The following is a 19,253-nucleotide window of genomic DNA, read 5'->3' on the forward strand; positions in this document are numbered from 1 at the left end:
CCGCAGTTTTCCTCTGAGGACTTTCTGCTTCCATTATACCTATAGGGAAAGTGTGAGCGTTTCTGTATGAATAAATGACATGCTGCCATTTCCAAAAATGCAACGGTTTTAGAAACTGCACCATTTCTGCTGCGGGTATTTTTATGCAATGTGTGTATGGGATTTACTAGAATTTAGCGAATCCCATCCACTTTGCAAGGACTTTAAAATGCTGTGACCAAACCATGACGTTTACGACATGTGGGGCCCGATCTATAATGGTATATGTATTGGATCCAAGTATGTCCATTCAAAGTACCAACATTTCCCATTGAGAGCAATGGAGAGGTGGCCGTGCTTTCACGTATATGAGAGTTATGATAAGGGTTGCGCAAGCAGCAGATGTGTTTACTATGAATTATAATCTCTCCTTGTCCTGTTACCAATTACTCACAATTATACTTCTACTCCACAAGTTACATTCAGCAGCAAGGAGTAAGATGTCCGTGTGTTTTCTATTAGGAGAAAAGTAAAAGACCCCCTTGGTAATTTGCAGAATATTTTAGGAGCTCAGTATATATGTAAACTGGAGGACAAGTCTCTGCAAACCAGAAAGTGCATTTAATAAGACACAAATGTTCATTCCCAGGGGTTCTGCTCTCTGACTGTCCCAGTACTGAACCGTATGCAGATGTAAGGCATAGGATTCTGACAAATGCTCCTCTGCTGTTATGGCTGTCTGCAGTAATACTTGTAACACAAACCATGTAACAGACAATCACAGTCATCACCGTAATAATTCAACAGACAATGAGGCCCATGAACAAATGATGCAAAAATTTAGTTATGAAGAATTGGTGCCATATGCAGAGAAGCAGTTTGTGACTTTTTTATTTTGTCATTGTATTTTGGTCACTTTACATAATATGCATAATATCATCTGTAGATGATGGCCTTCTTTAATATAACCAGGACAGCCAGACTCCTTGTGGTTGTAACCCGCACAAGACTGGTGGTTTAGTATAGTCATAGTCACAGCTCAGAGTGTGTTCACACTACCATTATTACAGTCCATTGCTGTCATTGTCATAGGATGAGAGCAACGGACATTAGCAGTAATGGATTAAGCATCCTTTCCCATTCACTATAATGTAAAAACATCAGGGACTCATCCATTGTGTTTGTTTACGTTTGTAATGAAAGGAGAAGTTCTGTATGCGTCAGTCTACATTGGAGACTCTGTCACAGTGTGTGCCTGAAAATCAGCGGAGCAACAAGCCCTGCACCGAGAACTTCTTCCTCCTCTGGTTTAAGTTTAAAGGGATCCTATCATTAAAACTCACTTTTTTGTCCCTAACACGTAGGAATAGCCTTAAGAAAGGCTATTCTTCTCTTACCTTTAGATGTCTTTTCCGCGCCGCCGCTCCCTAGAAATCCCGTTTTCGTCGGTATGCAGATGAGTTCTCTCGCAGCACTGGGAGCGGGCCCAGCACTCAAACAGCACTGGAGGCGTTCCCAATGCTGCGAGAGAACTCTCCAGTGCCGCCTCCATCTTCTTCAGGAACGTCCTCTTCACGCGTCTTCTTCTCGCAGTGGTTTCAATCTTCTAGGCCTTGGGCAGCTGACTGTGCATGCTCACCAGCCGCATGAAAATGGCCGCTTACAATACTGTGTAAGCGACCATTTTCTTGTGGCTGGTGGGCACGCGCAGTTGGCTTTACCCTAGGCCCGAGGCCTAGAAGTTTGAAGCCACTACCGGAAGAAGATGCGAAGAGTGGCCGTTCCTGAAGAAGATGGAGGCGGCACTGGTGAGTTCTCTCGCAGCATTGGGGACGCCCCCCAGTGCTGTTTGAGCGCGGGGGCCCACCCCCAGTGCTGCGAGAGAACTCAATTGCATACTGACGAAAACCGGGATTTCTATGGAACGGCGGCGCGGAGAAGACATCTAAAGGTAGGAGAAGAATAGCCTTTCTTAAGGCTATTCCTTCGTGTTAGGGACAAAAAATTGAGTTTTAATGATAGGATCCCTTTAAAAGGATGGTCAGCTGACAGACTCCATTATAGTCAATGGGGTTTGTCGGACTTCGTGTACTAGCGGTCTGCCTCTCCTTTGTTCAGGACTCCTGACGGACCCGAACAACAGAGGCGATGCTTGTGTTAACCTAGTATAATCTGCTGAACATGCCATACACTTTAATTTCTGGCAGACTCATAGCCAAAAATTTCCATCTTGGCTGATTTTTGCCATCACGAATGGTTGTTCGCTGCAACTTTTTGATAACTATCAACTGAAATTATCAAAATTGTGTAAGGCCAGACTGCTCTGGTTCATAAACAGGGGTCACGAATTAAAGGGACAACCACTCCGATATACATATGTCCTAGCAACCCAAAGATATAGCTAGCCATAAAGTCATCCCTTTTAAATCCTTACACGTTTAAGAGAAAACAATGGTTCTTGGGCAACCATAAAGTCATCATAGAGAGAGGACATCAAGTACTATAAAGACTATCAGAGGACACGTTATATGACCACAAGTTCTCATTTGAACTGAGGTCACTTTCAGATCTGCAAACTTTATTATAGAATATTAAAAGTGTAGATTGTGAATCCTGCTGCATGTTCTCATGTACAATATATCGGTAAGGGTGCATTCACACTGAGTAAACGCTAGCTTATTCTGAACGTAAAACATGTTCAGAATAAGCGGCGTCTAAAGCAGCTCCATTCATTTCTATGGGAGCGGGGATACGAGCGCTCCCCATAGAAATGAATGGGCTGCTTCTTTCACTCCGTGCAGTCCCATTGAAGTACACGCCGGCACTCCCCATTCACTTCAATGGGACTGCACGGAGTGAAAGAAGCAGCCCATTCATTTCTATGGGGAGCGCTCGTATCCCCGCTCCCATAGAAATGAATGGAGCTGCTTTAGACGCCGCTTATTCTGAACGTGTTTTACGTTCAGAATAAGCTAGCGTTTACTCAGTGTGAATGCACCCTAAGACTTTTCTTCCTACAGAGTTGCAAATTATTTGAGATTTTAGTTTCCTAATAGTATCCGGTCATATCTGTCCTACAGATCCACTAGTTAAGCGCAGACTTGCCTGTAATTACAGGAACATATGCTCCCCTGCTTATGTAACAACATTATGGTGGTGTCTGATATCTCGCAGCAGATGTTCCGTCTCAGATTGCATGGTCTGGCCTTAGAGAGTGAGGCCCCATTAGAAGATGATGGACAGTACTACATGTTACTAAGTGGTCACTAAATGTAACATCAGGAATTCAGCAATATGAATAATAACTATACTCAATGAACCTCATGAATGGCCATGTATATTTATATACGGTCTTACATCATTTCCTGATAGATTTAGAATAATGTTCTATGGTAAGGTCTTCGTAAGGGCAACTGCAGGTAGCCAGAATTGTATCATGTACTTACAGGGAGATCCACTGAGATAAGGATTCTGGTTTGATTTACTTCAAGGGGTCTTCCAGGCTTAATTTTCTTTTATGGCCTATCCTAAGGATAATCCACAAATATCTTATCGGCTGGGGGCCAACACCTGGCCCCTGGTCCGATCATCTGCACAGAGCCACTTCTACAGCTCAGCTCCCATTGAAGTCGGTGGAAGGAGAACTGCAGAGAAGGCATCGGACTGATATATACAGTGGATGGAAATTATTGCTTTTGGCCCCATATTATTTAGAGAATGGGCACTAGAGATGAGCGAACACTGTTCCGCTCCGAACAGCACGCTCCCAGAGAAATGAATGGATGTAGCCGACACGCGGGGGGCTAAGCGACCGGCCGCCGGCAAAGTGTACATGCCAGCTGCTTCCATTCATTTCTATGGGAGGGTGCTGTTCGGAACGGCTGATCCGAACAGTGTTCGCTCATCTCTAATGGGCACCAGAAGCGGCTCCATATAGCTGATTGGTCCAGGCAAGTCTTTTAAGCTAAGGCTTCATGTAGCAGGCTGCAGCAAAAAAGCACGGCGGAAATGCTGCCATGTTTTTGGAGATCGCTGCAGTTCCACTGCAGGTATTTTTCTGCAATATGTGGATGGGATTTGAGGAGTTTACGCCACAAGTGGCCCCAGCCTTATAGAGGACCTTTCATGTCCTTGGGCACATGTGGTTTTATATACCGCTAGTAAGCCCACAGTGTGTTGAATTCAGCATACTGTCGGCTTTCCCGTTATGTGCCCCGGATGAAGAACTATCGGTGCTGTTACCAAGAGCTCTTCACTGTCAGAAGGGCGATTCTGATAGTCTAAATGAGAACACCCCTCCTGACAATATCTTGTGTCAGACCTTTTGGGGTCTGTACCCCTTTGCCTTATAGGTTTTGTAGACGGCACTGCTCTAGACTTCTTTTTGGCATAAGATAATTGATAAATGTTAGATCACTAGCGATCTGACTGCTAGACCCTCCTCCGATCTCTAGAATGATCGATATGGATGCATGTTGAACCACTCCTCCATCTGAACTACTTGCAGCAGCCGTGTGGCGGTGATTTTAGTGATTGATAGGGATGCAAGCAGTAAACCCCATTGATCTGAGACTTACTACCTATAGAATGGTAAAGGTTACAAGGTGAGATGAATTTCGCATCTAAAATCCATCAAAACTATCTATCGTTTTCATATAACCGACCAATTATCAGATCGGATATCGATAGCTTTGATTTACGTGTTAGGACTAACATAAGAACTAAATCATAAAAATGTACTAAACAACACAATAGCTGGTCTGGGTTTCATGTTTTTATTAAAAAAAAAAACACCATCTAAAATCAGAGAAAAAGATAAAAAGAGAAAATAAGAATAAAATCTAAAAACTCAACAATTGCTTTCTGTCTGGCTGAACATCAATGATGCCTAAACTTCATCCATATTAGTAACCCAGAACGTACACTTAAATGGACATATTAACTCACAAGTGGCAGCGACCATTACAATACCGCATAATCAACCATAATGTATAAAAGTACATTCTTCCAAATAAAAAGGACAAGGTCATCTCAGGTTACGTTGTCATTTCGGCCCTCGGTAATATTTTCATGAAATACATTAAAAGGGCTGTAAGATCACATGGTATCCTACTTTAACTATTATAGGTGGACAAGTATAGTCCCCTCGTTTAAGTGTTCTATTCCCCTGCAGCGCCTCTGCAGGCTAAGTAAAACATTACAAAGTTCTCAATGAGCTGTATGTGTAATGCATGGATGTTTTGGGGCCTCCAGAGTGAGAGACACTCTTTATAGCTGATTTCTGGCTAATAAATAAGGGCCCTGACAACAAGATGACCCCTTTAAACTGTTGGCTTGTTTTTGTTTTTTTTCAGACTAGTTGCTAAACTCAATGAAACTGTCTCAGCCTTGCACTAAACTTGTGAAGGTTATTTACGGTAATCTGATATAAAGAAGGAGGATTGGATGTGGCACTTTGAAGTTTTATAATAAAAAGCTGCACTAAAACACCAAAAAATGTTCACACAAGACACCATTGTGACTAGAGATGGACAGGACCCGGCAAGTTATCGCTAAAACACAACACCCACATCCACTCAACTTGAAGCTGTCAGATGTTTGCTTCCCATGGTCAACGCTATATTTGTGATCAATTCCTCCATATTACTACACATTCGTCTCAACTATAACCTGGATCTCTGGTTACCAGCTACAAGTCTATGAGCAGCAGGCCAGACCGCCACCTGGTATATAATACTTCTACAACAGGAAAGTAAAAAAGATTCATTTTCAGCACTTCTGCAGTGCGCAGAGTTTGTCACCGAGATATATAGAAGGTATTGATCATAACATAATAATCTGTAGTATCTGCTACAGGAAAGAAAAGAAAACCGAAAAAAAACTATATCGATATCAGTGAATGAGCTAGACATAGAGACGTTCTTCCTGAGCGGTGGGTTTGAGGTACAGAAGACCCCTAGATTTTGATGCCTTTTCTCTTCTTGTTCTTGGTTAAACATGCAATGTTTGGTTGAATGTATTGTTCCAGTGCTAAACCGAGGACATTTTTGTCTTGATGGTGAAGGGCAGGGGGTGAGGACAATGGGAATAAATGAAATTTGTTCTTTTCTATGCCAAAGCACCCATAGGGTCCCAGGCTGGTAGGACTACTGGGTCCTGCTTCAGCACCTCCAAAACTTCTTCAGGTACATGTTTCTTGTCCACAACAACTTCATAGACGTACTCGGAGAACCATTCATCAGTCATGATGAGGTAACCTAAGAAAGGGCAAGACACGTATGGTAATTATTTTATGCTATGCACAGGACGTATGTTATAAACACTGTCATTTGACTCAAATATTACGCTATATATACACCCTAGACCCTGTATTCACATCTCAGGAATATACTGAAATTCTATAACACAGGGATAAGACCAATAAACAACGAAAAGCAATAAACGGAGAGCCCAGCTGGGGTACTGGGGCCTTGATCTTGGAACTTCCATTATGGTCCTTATTCAAACACATGGGATTCTGGAGATCTAAACACTCTTGAGCTTCTAGGCCGGGCAGACTCAAAGCAACTTAACATTAAGTTTTTTTCAGCTACAAAAATAAAATCTTCAAGTTATTCCACAATCAGAGGGGATATGTTCCTCTGATAGGCAGAATGCCGGCCATTGTGCTACGCTGCTTTTGTATACACTTCCTCTCAAATCCCACCCAAATTCCAGCACAATTTCACTACGATGAAATCAAAATGTCTGGAATGTGAAAACTTTCCAGGGACTGTTTCAGCATAACCAAGATTACATCTGATTTGTTGACATTTCTTGTAAGTGACCACATGCACCAGTCGTCTTTTACAATGCAGCCGATGGCCCGTCCCCAGAATGCCCTGCTTTTCAGAAAGTGGTGTGGGCTGCGAAAAAATGGCATTTTGTGACCTTTTTTTTTTGCAACTGGCTTTTAAATAATGTACAAACCCAACATTTGCAACTTTTTACCCCAGAAAACTGTTGTAGAAAATATAATTCTTCCCCTATATCTTTATTTTACACTTTCTTAAATTGGTCCTCAGCAGCGCAGATACAGAAGGAGTCAGTCAGATGCTACATTAGCCAACAGATATCTTGTCTGCCCAAGCATTCATGCATTCGCTGCAGGAAGAAAGCTGCTGAAATCTCCCTCTCTCTTCCGGATTGGAAATTCGATTGCCCGTTTCTTACCTTCTCCAATGTCTGCTGTTGCGGGAGGGTCAGGAGGACCCAATACGAAATACCAAAATTGGAGAGATCAGACGACGTACAGATGTAGCAGAGTTAAAGAGGACCTTTCATATACTCTAGCACTGGTTGATCACAGAAGACAAACAATTAAAAGTCATTGCAAAGTTTTTTTGTTTTTTTTTTGCAATGACTTTTCATTGGTTTTGTTGTCTTCTGTGGTAAGAGATGATACTGCAGCAGTTTAACCAATTGCAGAAGTTTGGGTTAATTCTGCTACATTTGTACATCCAATGTGTATGACCAGCTTTACGTGGCAGGCAATAGCTATCAGACAAGCCATGCAGAGACAATAGGACACTTAAGAGTCCTTTAAAAAATCCTTCTAGAATTGGCACCTGCTCAGGAGCTGAGTGGGCACCATAGCCGCTGGGTCTCCACTGTTTTATAGAGCAGAGACACAGTAGCAATGCCTGAAAACCAACCTGACTGCAGCATTAACCCTTCATATGCCTTGGCCAATAACAGCAACACAAAGGCACCACCGCACTGCTGAACATCGCTGTCATCTGCGCAATATCCAAGGACGGAAATCCATTTCCAGGACAGCTAGGAGCCTATTGAAGGCTCATCTTTACCATACTTCTATTACAAGTCTTCATTAGTACTGTAGTATATTGTATGTATGATCAGACCCCCTTGGTTACAAGTCCCTTAAGGAATGTAAAATTAAAAGTAAAATAAAGAAATTAAATAATAAAACTTACACAAAAACATAAAAAAGTTGTGCGTGTCAAAATTTGGCAACTAAGAGAAATTATTTTTGTAACGGTATTAACATAATAAAATCTATATAAATTTGGCATCACGCTAAATGTACCAACCCACAGAACAGACGTAACATGTCAATTTGGCTGCACAGTGAACGCCGTGTAACCAAACCTATAAATGGCAGGGTTTTTTTTCCCTTTTTTCTTCCTTTTTTTATCCACCCCATTAATTTATCAATCTTTCCAGTATATTATATATAATATTTAAGGATTCCTTTACAAAGTCCAATTTGTGCCTTAAAAAATAAGCCCTATGAATGCAAAAATAAAAAGCCATGGCTTGTTCACAAAAAAAAGAAGCAAAAATAGGGAAGGGGTGGGAAAGGGTTAAAAAGTGCGGAACTCGGTATACGTCGAATGTAAAGTATAATATTACTATACAAGTATACACAGAACATTGTGTATATAATAAGCGTGCATATTGTAACTATTACAGAGCGTTCTTTGTAGTGTAGGACGGCTTCAGAGTATCACCATCGGGCTATTTTGAGGCGGGATTTCCTCTAATGCTCTTATCTTGTGTTTGTGCAAGGGTGCTGCTTGCAAAATATGGTCACCCAACTAATCCAAACTTCCGCATGTTGATAGCCTTCTATTTCCAGGTGGAGATGTCTAGAAAGCATTACGTTTTTCCTTAGTTCCCAGTCCTATTTAGGAGGAAGTCTGTTCCCTTCTCCATTGTTACTGTGTTAGCAATACATTTCAGCCTTGATTAATAAGGTTAGTATCGGCAGAAAACGACGACTGATAAATGGAGGAAAAAACTACTGCGAGATCAGCCTTGGAATAGACATCTGCAAAAAGGGAACTGGTAGAGGTCATATACTAAGCGACCTAAAGGACAAGCGGTTATTACAAAGCAGAGGCCATGTAAGACAAAATGTATGACGAAGCTAGCTGGAACGGGAAGGTTTCCTTAAGGCTAAGGCCCCACAGGGCGGAAACACCTTGCTAAAGTGCTGCGGGAACAACTGCGGCGTGAACGCATTGCGGTTCTTCCCGCAGCGTTTTGAACAGAAAGTTCACAGAGTTTTCCTCCGCAGACTTTCTGTTACAATTATATCTATGGGAAAGCCGCCGGCGTTTCCATAGATATAATTGACATGCTGCGATTTCCAAAACCACAACGGTTTTGGAAATCACAGCGTGTCCGCACTGCGATTTTTTCCACAAAGTGGGCATGGGATTCGCATGAATCCCATCCAATTTGCAAGTACTGCGGCGTTTCCGGCCTGTGGGGCCCCACATTCTGGAAAAGTCAGTAGAGGATTGAGCAGAAGCATAAGTTCTTCTTTTATATTTATTATTATTTCTGTAGCCACTGCTGGGTTTGGCTCAAAAAAAAAAATGCTGCAAAATCTGCAACAGAAAGAGCTGCATTTCTAGAACATGGGCCCTCAGCCTCAAACTGATTTTGGAGTGATCTGAGTAGCAAGGGAGAGAAGAGGCAGGGAGCTCAATAACCAAGGTCCTACCTTCTTCATTCAATTCCAAACACATCTACAGCACTGTGCATACATTTTTGGTGAGCCTGCCAGAACACCAGTTTTTTTGACTTTGGGACCTGTCAACCTATACCCACTGACAAAAAATAACACATTTGTTGGAATAGACTGACGCTTTATGTGTGTGAGGTCAATGATGATATATGTACGAGACTACAATATATAGGTGGGTAATAATATGGAAGCTGCTCGTGCTTGTCAGCAGATCAATCTATCTACAATACTGTAGATCTGTCTGGGCAGCTTGTAGAAATGACCATTCCGCTTCTCTGTCCAGTCATACATCCACTCTGTCAACTGGGCGGAAGGTCTGAGTGCATGTCTAGCAGGCAACGATCTTTCAACAACAGGTACACTACCCAAAAGTAGCCTTTGAAAGCCTGGGGACTGGGGAAGTAGTTTAACAAAATAAGAATTTTACAGCAATCTAACATTGCTATCTGGGTGAATTATATTTTTTGTAAATAAGAGTATGTGTCAGAGGAGGGTCTTGGGTGGTGACTACAGGTGAAAGCAGATGCTCAGGCGCAGACAGGGACATTGAACTGCTCATTTGCATATATATTAAGAACTGATTTTCTCAGACACTAAGAGTCGACTTTGACACTTATTGGTCCTACAACCGCATATGAGGAGTATAGAAGCGATTTAGTGGTGGATGTCTCCCTTTAAATCTTCTACTCAACTTTTCTTAAAGGTGCTATCCAAAAACAAGTCTTTGCTCATACTGATATTTATGGTGCCTGCAGAGAGTTCTTACACAAGCATGTTACACCAGAACACAGTCATCAAAATCACACTGTGTTTAATGCAGCGTGAGGGTTACAGAGAAGCTTTTCTCGTCATACTGCTTAAATATTACTTAGCAGAAGCCATATCTTAGTGTCCAAGATATTGCAAGTGCTGGCAGTGCTACAAAGTATCGTTCAGCTGCACATACGAGTATCCAGTAATAAACTCCAGAATCTCTTCCTTTAATCTCTATGGCTCTTTGCTGCAGCCTGTGCTGCGTCCCTGGACCCCGCTCTACTAATTAATAAAGTTTTAAGCGATTGTAAGGATTTGAGGATTTAGCTCTGATAAGAACATATCCAGCTCTATGTATAAATGTGCAGGCGGGTTCAGTTTCCTCTCCCCAGACACAAGCCGTGTATCCGCGATCTGCTATTCGTTACATAACTATCAGGACACTGTATCCTTGGTTTATAAAAATGCAGCTATCTAGCCAAATGTCCGGGGACCAGAAATGTCAAAGCAGTCAGGTTACATACATACAAACGTTTACATAAGGGACTGGAGGAAAACAGACATATGTTATAGCACACACTTATACTAAATGAACTAGAAGACTATTATTAATTTTTAATTTTTTTTAAGGAGGAAGTTCATTCATTTTATGTGCAGACCTGAAATCATCTTCATTTTTTCCTAGCTGCCAGGACCAAAGAGTTCATAAATCTTTTCTATTTTTATTTTTTTGTTATGGCAGCATTAAGATAGCAGTTTCACTGGCCAGGCATGGACCCTATGCATATGACCAAGTGTATATCCGTTCCCATTAAGTTCCCATGAAATGAAGCAGGATAGAACCTGCTCTATTTTCAATGGAATGGACCCTCCAATGCCCTGTGTGCATGGAGCCTTGGGGTATGTTCACATAACTGAATCTGCAGCTGACTTAGGGTAAGTTCAGACGGGGTTCTTTGGTCCGGAACCTGAGGCGGAGGCTGCCTCAGGTTCCGGACCAAAAACCGGGTAGCCGCGACTGAAAGCCACTGCACTGCATCGGCATCCAGTACTGCACTCCGCTCCGGATTAGGCCCAATGAATGGGCTTAGTCCGGAGGAGGGAGTGTCTTCAGGCCGAATTGTGAGGCGAATTGTCCTGAAGAATGAGCATCTTGTTCCGACTCCCGAAAAAACCCCCTCAGTGGCTCTCATTGATTTCAATAGGAGCCGTCTTTTTGGTCAGGATTTTGAGGTGGATACGGAGCCAAAATCCTGACCAAAAAACACAGTCTGAACTTACCCTTACAGGAATATTCTGTCTGAAATTCAGTTGCAAATTCCGGCCATAATCTGCCTCCCACTGTTTTCAATGGAAAGCAGCCACAGGCGCTTCGATTTTTCAGGAAGCTTGCTCAATCTTGCTGCAGAATCCGCATTGCAAGGCTCAGTCTGATTAGACCCAAAGCCAATGATGAAAACTGAAGTTGTGCTTCAATGTTCCTCTGCAGGATGCACAGGGTCAGAATCTGAAGAGGACTCTAAAGTGTAAGACTGTCTCAAATTCCTGTTCACTATCTGCCATGTGAACGGCCTATTAATAAGCTGATGCAATAGCGTGACAGTCACCAAATTTGTTAAGAGACAATGAAGTTGGCACATCTTAGGATGTCTGTGTGCCAGAACCTGAAACCTACATCATGTAGGTTAATAAGTTTTCAACCTACATTCCTTATAGAAATGCATTTATGTATCTATTGATCATTCTTTTACTTGCCGTTTTATTTTTACCCACCAAATTTTTATGGACCGCTGCTTTAGGTCTGTGTCTACACAGTGCTTGAGGTCTCATAACATACATCACAATGTTCTTCAATCACACGGCTAACCGTCACCATTATGATGTCTTTGAAGTAAAGCCAAACTTACCTTTATTACCACGATCATCTCCCCAGGAGTTTTCCACTCGCCATTTCTCACATTCTCCTTCTTGACCATCCTAGAAAAGTAGATAATGTTGTAAGTTAAGGGGATGATGTGAGATATTGTCAGAATTGCGTACCTGTCTATCTACTATATACACTGGAAATTAGTATTTAGGAGGAGGGTGGAAATCAAAGACTTAGGCCTTATTCACACATCATTCTTTGTAAGCCATGGCCAGGTGAGTCACAAAAACACAATACAGGTGCAAAACTTTTTACTACACTTTACCTCTGTGTAGCCTCCACATCTGGTTTTGACTTACAAGCAGTGTGTGAATAAGCCCTGGGCTTGTGACCGCTGCTGTGGCCAGTGCCACAGTTATGTGTCCATGTTGGGACACAATTGCTGGAATAAGAAGCAGAGGCAGGCAGAACTAGAAGTGAGTGGTAGAGTATCTTCATTTATTATTTTATGCCATTCTAAATCCTTTCCCTAATAATTTACTTGGGCTCTATATCTAATATCTGTCTGGCCCAGTCTTTCTAAAACTGGACATTAAAAAGTCCCACAAGCCTGACTTTCAGGGAAACCAATAACGTACTCCATTATAGTCAGATCCCTCAGGATTGGTTGCGGTCCATCATTAGATGGATCCATTTTATTGTTTAATCCTGTATGAAGTTACGTAGATGTGAACGTGCCCATAGCTAGACAACACCTTTAATGGTTTACATACTGACCATATAGAAGTAAATCCATAAGGTAAAACCAGTCAAGCCTTGTCACCAGCAGCTTCCAAAGAGACTGTTTGTAGACAAGACCCTGGGACCACTTAGTCGCCGTCACACAGGAGCGGCAGCTTATCCAGTGTCTTTGATGCTATTAGGTGAAGTACCGGACTTTAGAAGGCAGTCACAAGATAATCTCCTCCCAGCAGCAAGAACAAAGTTTTAATGTAGCTCAAATGTAACAGCGGATTTCACTTTTCTCAATCCCTTACCGTCCCTATTCTGGTGGCACACATTCCCAGCATGTTTTTCTTTTCTTTGGCCTTATGCTATTTTATTAGCTAATCCAGATAAGAACCGGAGAGGAGGAGGAGGAGGAGGAGGACTGCATTCTGTAACCATCGGGGTGGGAAGAATAACAAGCCAGGAGGTCAGCGGAGAAAATTTGCTTTTAATGAATGTCCTCCCAGGGCTTTTTCTCAGCAGACAACACTCATTAGGTCACTGTCTTCACATAGCATAAGAGGTCTAATTTTCTCCTCTGTCATAACATACACTACAGAGCAACTCAGGAGTGGGGGGAAGTGTACAGAGGGGGACATGTCCGAAAATCAGGGCTGATTAAAGCTTCTCAAGTAAACATAAGAAAGTTAGAAAGAGAAACTAAATGATACACAAGAAAACGGATTAAACAGGGTTGTTCTTGGCTTTTGTATCCAAAATTCTAGTGCGATATAAAACTTTGTATGTTACTACTACTATGCTGCTACTTAAAGACAATGATAAATGCATTGTCTGACATTATTAAATAAATAATACATAAATTAAAAAATTCCACAACTACCAGATTCTGCTGGTCGCTACGTCCTGCTTCCATCTCAACACAATGGCTGCAGAAGTGACCCGACCCACCGCAACCAGTAATTCGGAGAGAGTGGACCAGAAAGAAGACATTATGGTGATGACAGTCTGAGACTTAAAAGGGTTATGCCACAAAACATATTCATCCTCCATCCATATATTTCCCCCCGCTGTGAATGCAGCTGTGGAAAAAGTGGTGGATGCAGATCCCGCCCCCCCCCACTTACTTTAAAGGGGGGCGCCGGAGATAGTCAAGTGCTGTACTTCAACTGTGTTTGACATCCTCAGGAATGGTGGGGGATCTCATCAGTCAGACCCCCACTGATTTATAGTCTATCCTATGTTAGTAGCATAACCCCTTCAAAAAGAAAATATTGGCCAGATAATCCCTTTAATCCACTCAAAGATTGCAGTATAAGAGGGAACATGGTGACCCGATCATACAATATTACACAGTGTACAGGGTCAGAAACAGGCTGATGACAATGAAGCTGACCCTTTGACGGTTGACAAAAAACAGCTGCAGCGTTCCACATGAACAGGACTAAACCAGTCCCTACATTTATCTTCTTTTTAGAGAATTGCTATAGTATGCCCAGCTGAGCATGTAGTGATGTATGTTATGTAGGAATATCTGTCCTGCTATGTAGACACCTATATATGTAATAATGCTACAGTGATCTGATTAAAGCAAAGTTCACACCTACGCCTGGGAAGTCTGATCCGCTTAGCACGCAGATACCCGCGAAAACCTTTGGGACACCATAGACTATAACAGGGTCTGCCAGGTTTCCGCCCTCAGAATGCAGACTTTTCTCTAAGTATATTTTAAGCGGATTAAGGGATGGAAACCCCAAATGGAAACCGGGCTCAGGTGTGAACCTGGCCTTAGTGATGAATCACCTTCTCAGTGACTGCAGTCAGAGCCATGGCGTGTGTCATCATCGAGTCCCCAAAAATAAGTCTCTCTGCCTTGTTCAGGTTCTTCACAGAAACACCAAACACCAACTCATGGTCAAATCTGAAATAAAGGAACAAAGATAACTGAAATATGAGAGCTATGAAAAACACAAAATGTCAAATAAAATGTCTTTAAGATTACAAAGGGTTCACACGGGGCAATTCTGTTGAATTTTTTAGAGTTGTGTTGCTTTTTTCTATCAAGCATCTTGATAGTTTTTTCTTCTATTTCAGCAGTGCTAGCATTTTAGGCTGAGTTCACACGTAGTAAAGTAGAGCGTGATCTGGCACGTATACGGTGTGTCAAGTTCGCGCGCTCAAAAAGATCCCATTGATTTCAATGGGAGTTACGAGCGTATACGCCGCGTAATTTTGCACGTTCTTAAGATGCTTTGATTGAAAAAGCAACAAAACTCTGCCTGGAGGTCTGATGGGTCAATCCCGTTTGGCAAATGCCAGGAGAATGTGTTATATCTTAAAAAAAGCTCTCTCTCCATAAATCAGAATTCTTCATTCCTCCCTATTGTTAATACTCCTAGGACCTGTTAATACTCCTAGCACCTGTATCCAGGGAGAAGGAGGACGGTCAGCCTCACACACAGATTAAGTTACAGCTAACACAGAAGTCTATGGAGAGGGGAAGGGGAGGAGGAGATGAAGGAGAGAAGAGAACTACTTTTTCTTAGGTCAACATTTATCAATCCCACATATTATTTAGGATGATTTATCAAACTTACATGTTCATGTCGTTGATTCCTAATTTTCCTTGGAAGTGTTTTCCGACATCACATCCAAACCACACTGCCTGTTTTAAAATAAGAGAATACTAGGATGAAATAAAAGGCACATCCAGTTCCACATAGTAAATTTAGCAAAGCTCAATAAATACCAAACTGAAGTGACAAATGACCTATCTGGAGACCAAGAATATGACAAGACAGCAAAAAAAAAAAAGGTAAAGGAATACACATCATGGCTGATTGTCAAGGTAAGCTATCAATTTGTCAATTTTAAGGGGTCAACCCCAACAGGATGCAGGTACTTGGTGGAACGCAGCAATCCCTTCAGTTTCCCCATAGTAATACATCATAACTCCTGTACCCACCTCACCATCCTTTATGGAGGCTGCTGCCAGCTTTTTCAGCACATCAATAGACTGGTTATTGTACAGTGTTCTCTTGCCTTCTACCATATTTCCAAGAAACTGCACAGTATACAGCTTTCCAAAAGGGTTTTGTGGTCGAGGATCATTCACAAGACAGATCTGCAGTGACAAAGAAACAGAGAAAGTCCAGATATAAAAAATGGCACAAACTGACCAGAAAGAACAAAACAATGCTCAAAGGAACAGAACACTGATGTTATTTTAATATAATACACTGTCTACCAATAATTATTTGGACAACTGCGGCATTGAGCGGCAATTACAGCCTCAGCCCTCTGGGGCATGCTTTCCATAAGTCCTTGTATGACGGCTAGTGGTATTTTATTCCATTTGGCTTGGAGAAGACAGGCAAGTTCTTGCACTGATTTTGGTCGGCTGCTGCACCCCTTAGTTCGGCAATTCAACTTGTCCCAGAGATGCTCGATAGGGTTCAAGTCTGGGCAGGCCAGTCCAGTCGGTTAATCTGATTGTCACTGTACCAAGCCATGGTAGACCTCGCTACATGACAGCTTGTCATCCTGGAATTACCATTGGTCCGACCCATAGAACCGCCATAATGTAGGAAGCACAATGTTATCTAAAATAGTGCAATAGGTGTCGGTGTTGAGTTTACCAGTTATTGTAAAAATTTGCAACTTTTTACCCATTTAAATGACACACATTGCAGAGCGGGGCTTCACAGTCAAGCAAATTTAATATCTGCATTAGAAAAAAAAAAAAAGGTTTCTGGCACACAGACCACCCAAGAGGCACCAAAATTATTCACACATTAATAAAATTTTGCCAAGACTACAGGGCAGTCTTCATAAACCTGCCCCAACTGCATAAAGCTAGAAGTAGACAGGTCCATCCATTGTGTAGTAGCCATGCTTTAGCACTTCCACTTGGCTCGCATTAAAGCAAAGGGAGCAGAGCTGCAATAACACAACACGGCCACTACACAGTGTACGCAGATGTCTGCTACCAGCTCTGTACACAATTCAGGAACCGTGGATGCCCACTTATGCCATATTGATATCCTATCCAAAGGGAAAAACCATCAATATCTAGAACCCGTTTAAGTTTTATCAAAGGCAATTCGGGTGCAGACACCAGATCACTATGAACAAAACCATGCATATGTTATGTATGCATGTATTATGGAGACTTACACTAGAAATATAAAGGGTATACGGCTTTTCAAAACTGGTACCCAGCTGTAGTTCTCACTTGCCATAGTGGCCATTTTGAGTACTGTAGTCCTATAGATGTGAATGCGACGACCACTGCAGTACTTGCACTGCAGCTTGTGCCACCATGGTAAAAACTGCTGATTTTCAGGGGTCCTGGCTATCGGACCCCCACTGCTCTAAATATGGATAGGACATCAATTATATAAAGATGGGTAACACCTCACACTTAACAGTTCTGGATCACTTAGTAAAAAAAACACTTGCCTGTTAGCACTCAATAGATTATGTTCCAGACAAGTGGCTTGAAAATGAAAAGTGTCTCGCATACTTCGTGACAAAGCAGAATCCCAATATGAGGGCCTGAGTGATGGCTCTGAGAGATATGCTGGAGAACAAACAACATAATGGGAAGGGGATGGGTGGGAGGGCTGCTTTCATAATCTCTGAGCCAGGAAGAACTGATAAAAACAAAGTGAATGCTGGATGTATTCAAGTCAGGATGCTGCATTCTCCGCTGGCTCCAATACATGCAAGAAACACAGCATCAGCTTTTATAAACACCCACAAATAATAGAACATAATACCGCCATTTTACAATTATTTAGACTGCTACACAAGTCACCTACTTAATATGTGCTGGGGTTTTATTGTGGGTTTCTGATTAAAGTTAATGGAACACTAAACAACTATCTATCTATCTATCTATCTATCTGTCTGTCTGTCTGTCTGTCTGTCTGTCTGTCTGTCTGTCTGTCTATCTATCTATCTATCTATCTGTCTGTCTGTCTGTCTGTCTGTCTGTCTGTCTGTCTATCTACACTATGTGATCAAAAGTATCCAGACACCCCCAAAAACATACGTTAGGTGCATTGTGCTGCCACCTACTCCATATCAGCGACATCAGTAGACATTAGACATCGTGAGAGAGCAGAATGGGGCGCTCCGCAGAACTCATGGACTATGAACGTGGTCAGGTGATTGGGCGCCGCACATCACGCAGGTCAATGCCAAACGATGCCTCGCTTGGTGTAAGGAGCGTAAACATTGGACGACTGAACAGTGGAAAAACGTTGTGTGGAGTGATGAATCATGGTACACTAGGTGGCAATCCGATGGCAGGGTGTGGGTATGGCAAATGCCCAGTGAACGTCATCTGCCAACATGTGTAGTGCCAACAGTAAAATTTGGAGGCGGTGGTGTTATGGTGTGTTGTGTATAAATACGATAAAAACTGATGTCCAGCGCGTCCTTGTTAGGTAAAAATATATCTTCCTTTATTGATTAGCAACAATGCTTTAAAATATGACAGTCACAGACATATGGTGGTATAGCAAGGTGTGATAGACCCAGCACTTTAGCTGACGCGTTTCGAGAGCATGTCTCTCTTAGTCATAGCTATTATATTTGTATTACACAGGTATTCCAGTACACAGAAGCTCACCTTGTCTTCTACATTGTAAAGTGGTTTTACATGTTCCCTATAAAACTCCTGGGGTGTCACAGGTCCAATCTTGTGGTAAGTCTTCTCCTTGTCCCTAAATTCCCAGGTGAAGGTTTCAGGTGGGCTCCCTACACATATACTGACCACCCGGTACACCTGAAGAATAAAGAAGAAAATAAGCACACGACATACACGGTATATTCAATAAAATCTGTGAAGCATGACATATCATTTACCAGTTATTTTAGCAGATCAGAACCCATGTAACTTTTTCATTTATTATAAAAGGGGCAATAGTAGAATTAAAGTCGACGTTTCATGTCCTCAGAGATGTGCGGTATTATATACTGCTAGAAAGGTGACGTTGCATCGAATTTAGCGCAGTCAGCTTGGCCGGTTGTTGTTAGTTTGGCTCCAATATCCCTCCCTCCAATACAAGGCTATGCAAGAGTACTGACAGGTGGGGCGTTCCTGGCAGCCCAAAGATAATGCCCGCCCTTCTGACAGTAGAGGGATTTCGGTGCTGAAACTAACAACACCAATATCTCCGGCATCCAGAAGCCTACTGGCAAGGCCAAGAGTGCACTGTCAGACTTTAAAGGTTTTTTGGGGGTTAACAGATATTGATGACCTACCTATACATAAAGTCTCAGATCAGAGGGGGGGTCTGACATCCAGCACCCCCACCAATCAACTGTTCAGAGTGGCCGTCAGCTAACACAGAATGAAGCAGGAAGCAGACAGCTCCATTC

The 19,253-nt window shown here is 42.2% G+C and overlaps 1 protein-coding gene across 1 annotated transcript in view; it reads right to left on the bottom strand.

Moving 5' to 3' along the window:
• Window positions 1–4,764: 4,764 nt before the first annotated feature.
• The window catches only part of BLMH (bleomycin hydrolase), a 41,392-nt gene continuing 26,903 nt past the window's right edge, over window positions 4,765–19,253 (bottom strand). Inside the window, exons 7-12 of the mRNA XM_075263772.1 lie at window positions 18,502–18,657; window positions 15,829–15,987; window positions 15,461–15,528; window positions 14,667–14,784; window positions 12,178–12,247; window positions 4,765–6,236 (exon numbers count right to left, since the gene is read on the bottom strand). Coding sequence (XP_075119873.1) covers window positions 6,088–6,236; window positions 12,178–12,247; window positions 14,667–14,784; window positions 15,461–15,528; window positions 15,829–15,987; window positions 18,502–18,657 — 720 coding nt within the window. The 3' untranslated portion in view covers window positions 4,765–6,087. The remainder of the gene's footprint in view (window positions 6,237–12,177; window positions 12,248–14,666; window positions 14,785–15,460; window positions 15,529–15,828; window positions 15,988–18,501; window positions 18,658–19,253) is intronic.

The sequence above is a fragment of the Leptodactylus fuscus genome, chromosome 2 (assembly GCF_031893055.1).
Source record: "Leptodactylus fuscus isolate aLepFus1 chromosome 2, aLepFus1.hap2, whole genome shotgun sequence".
Taxonomy (NCBI): domain Eukaryota; kingdom Metazoa; phylum Chordata; class Amphibia; order Anura; family Leptodactylidae; genus Leptodactylus; species Leptodactylus fuscus.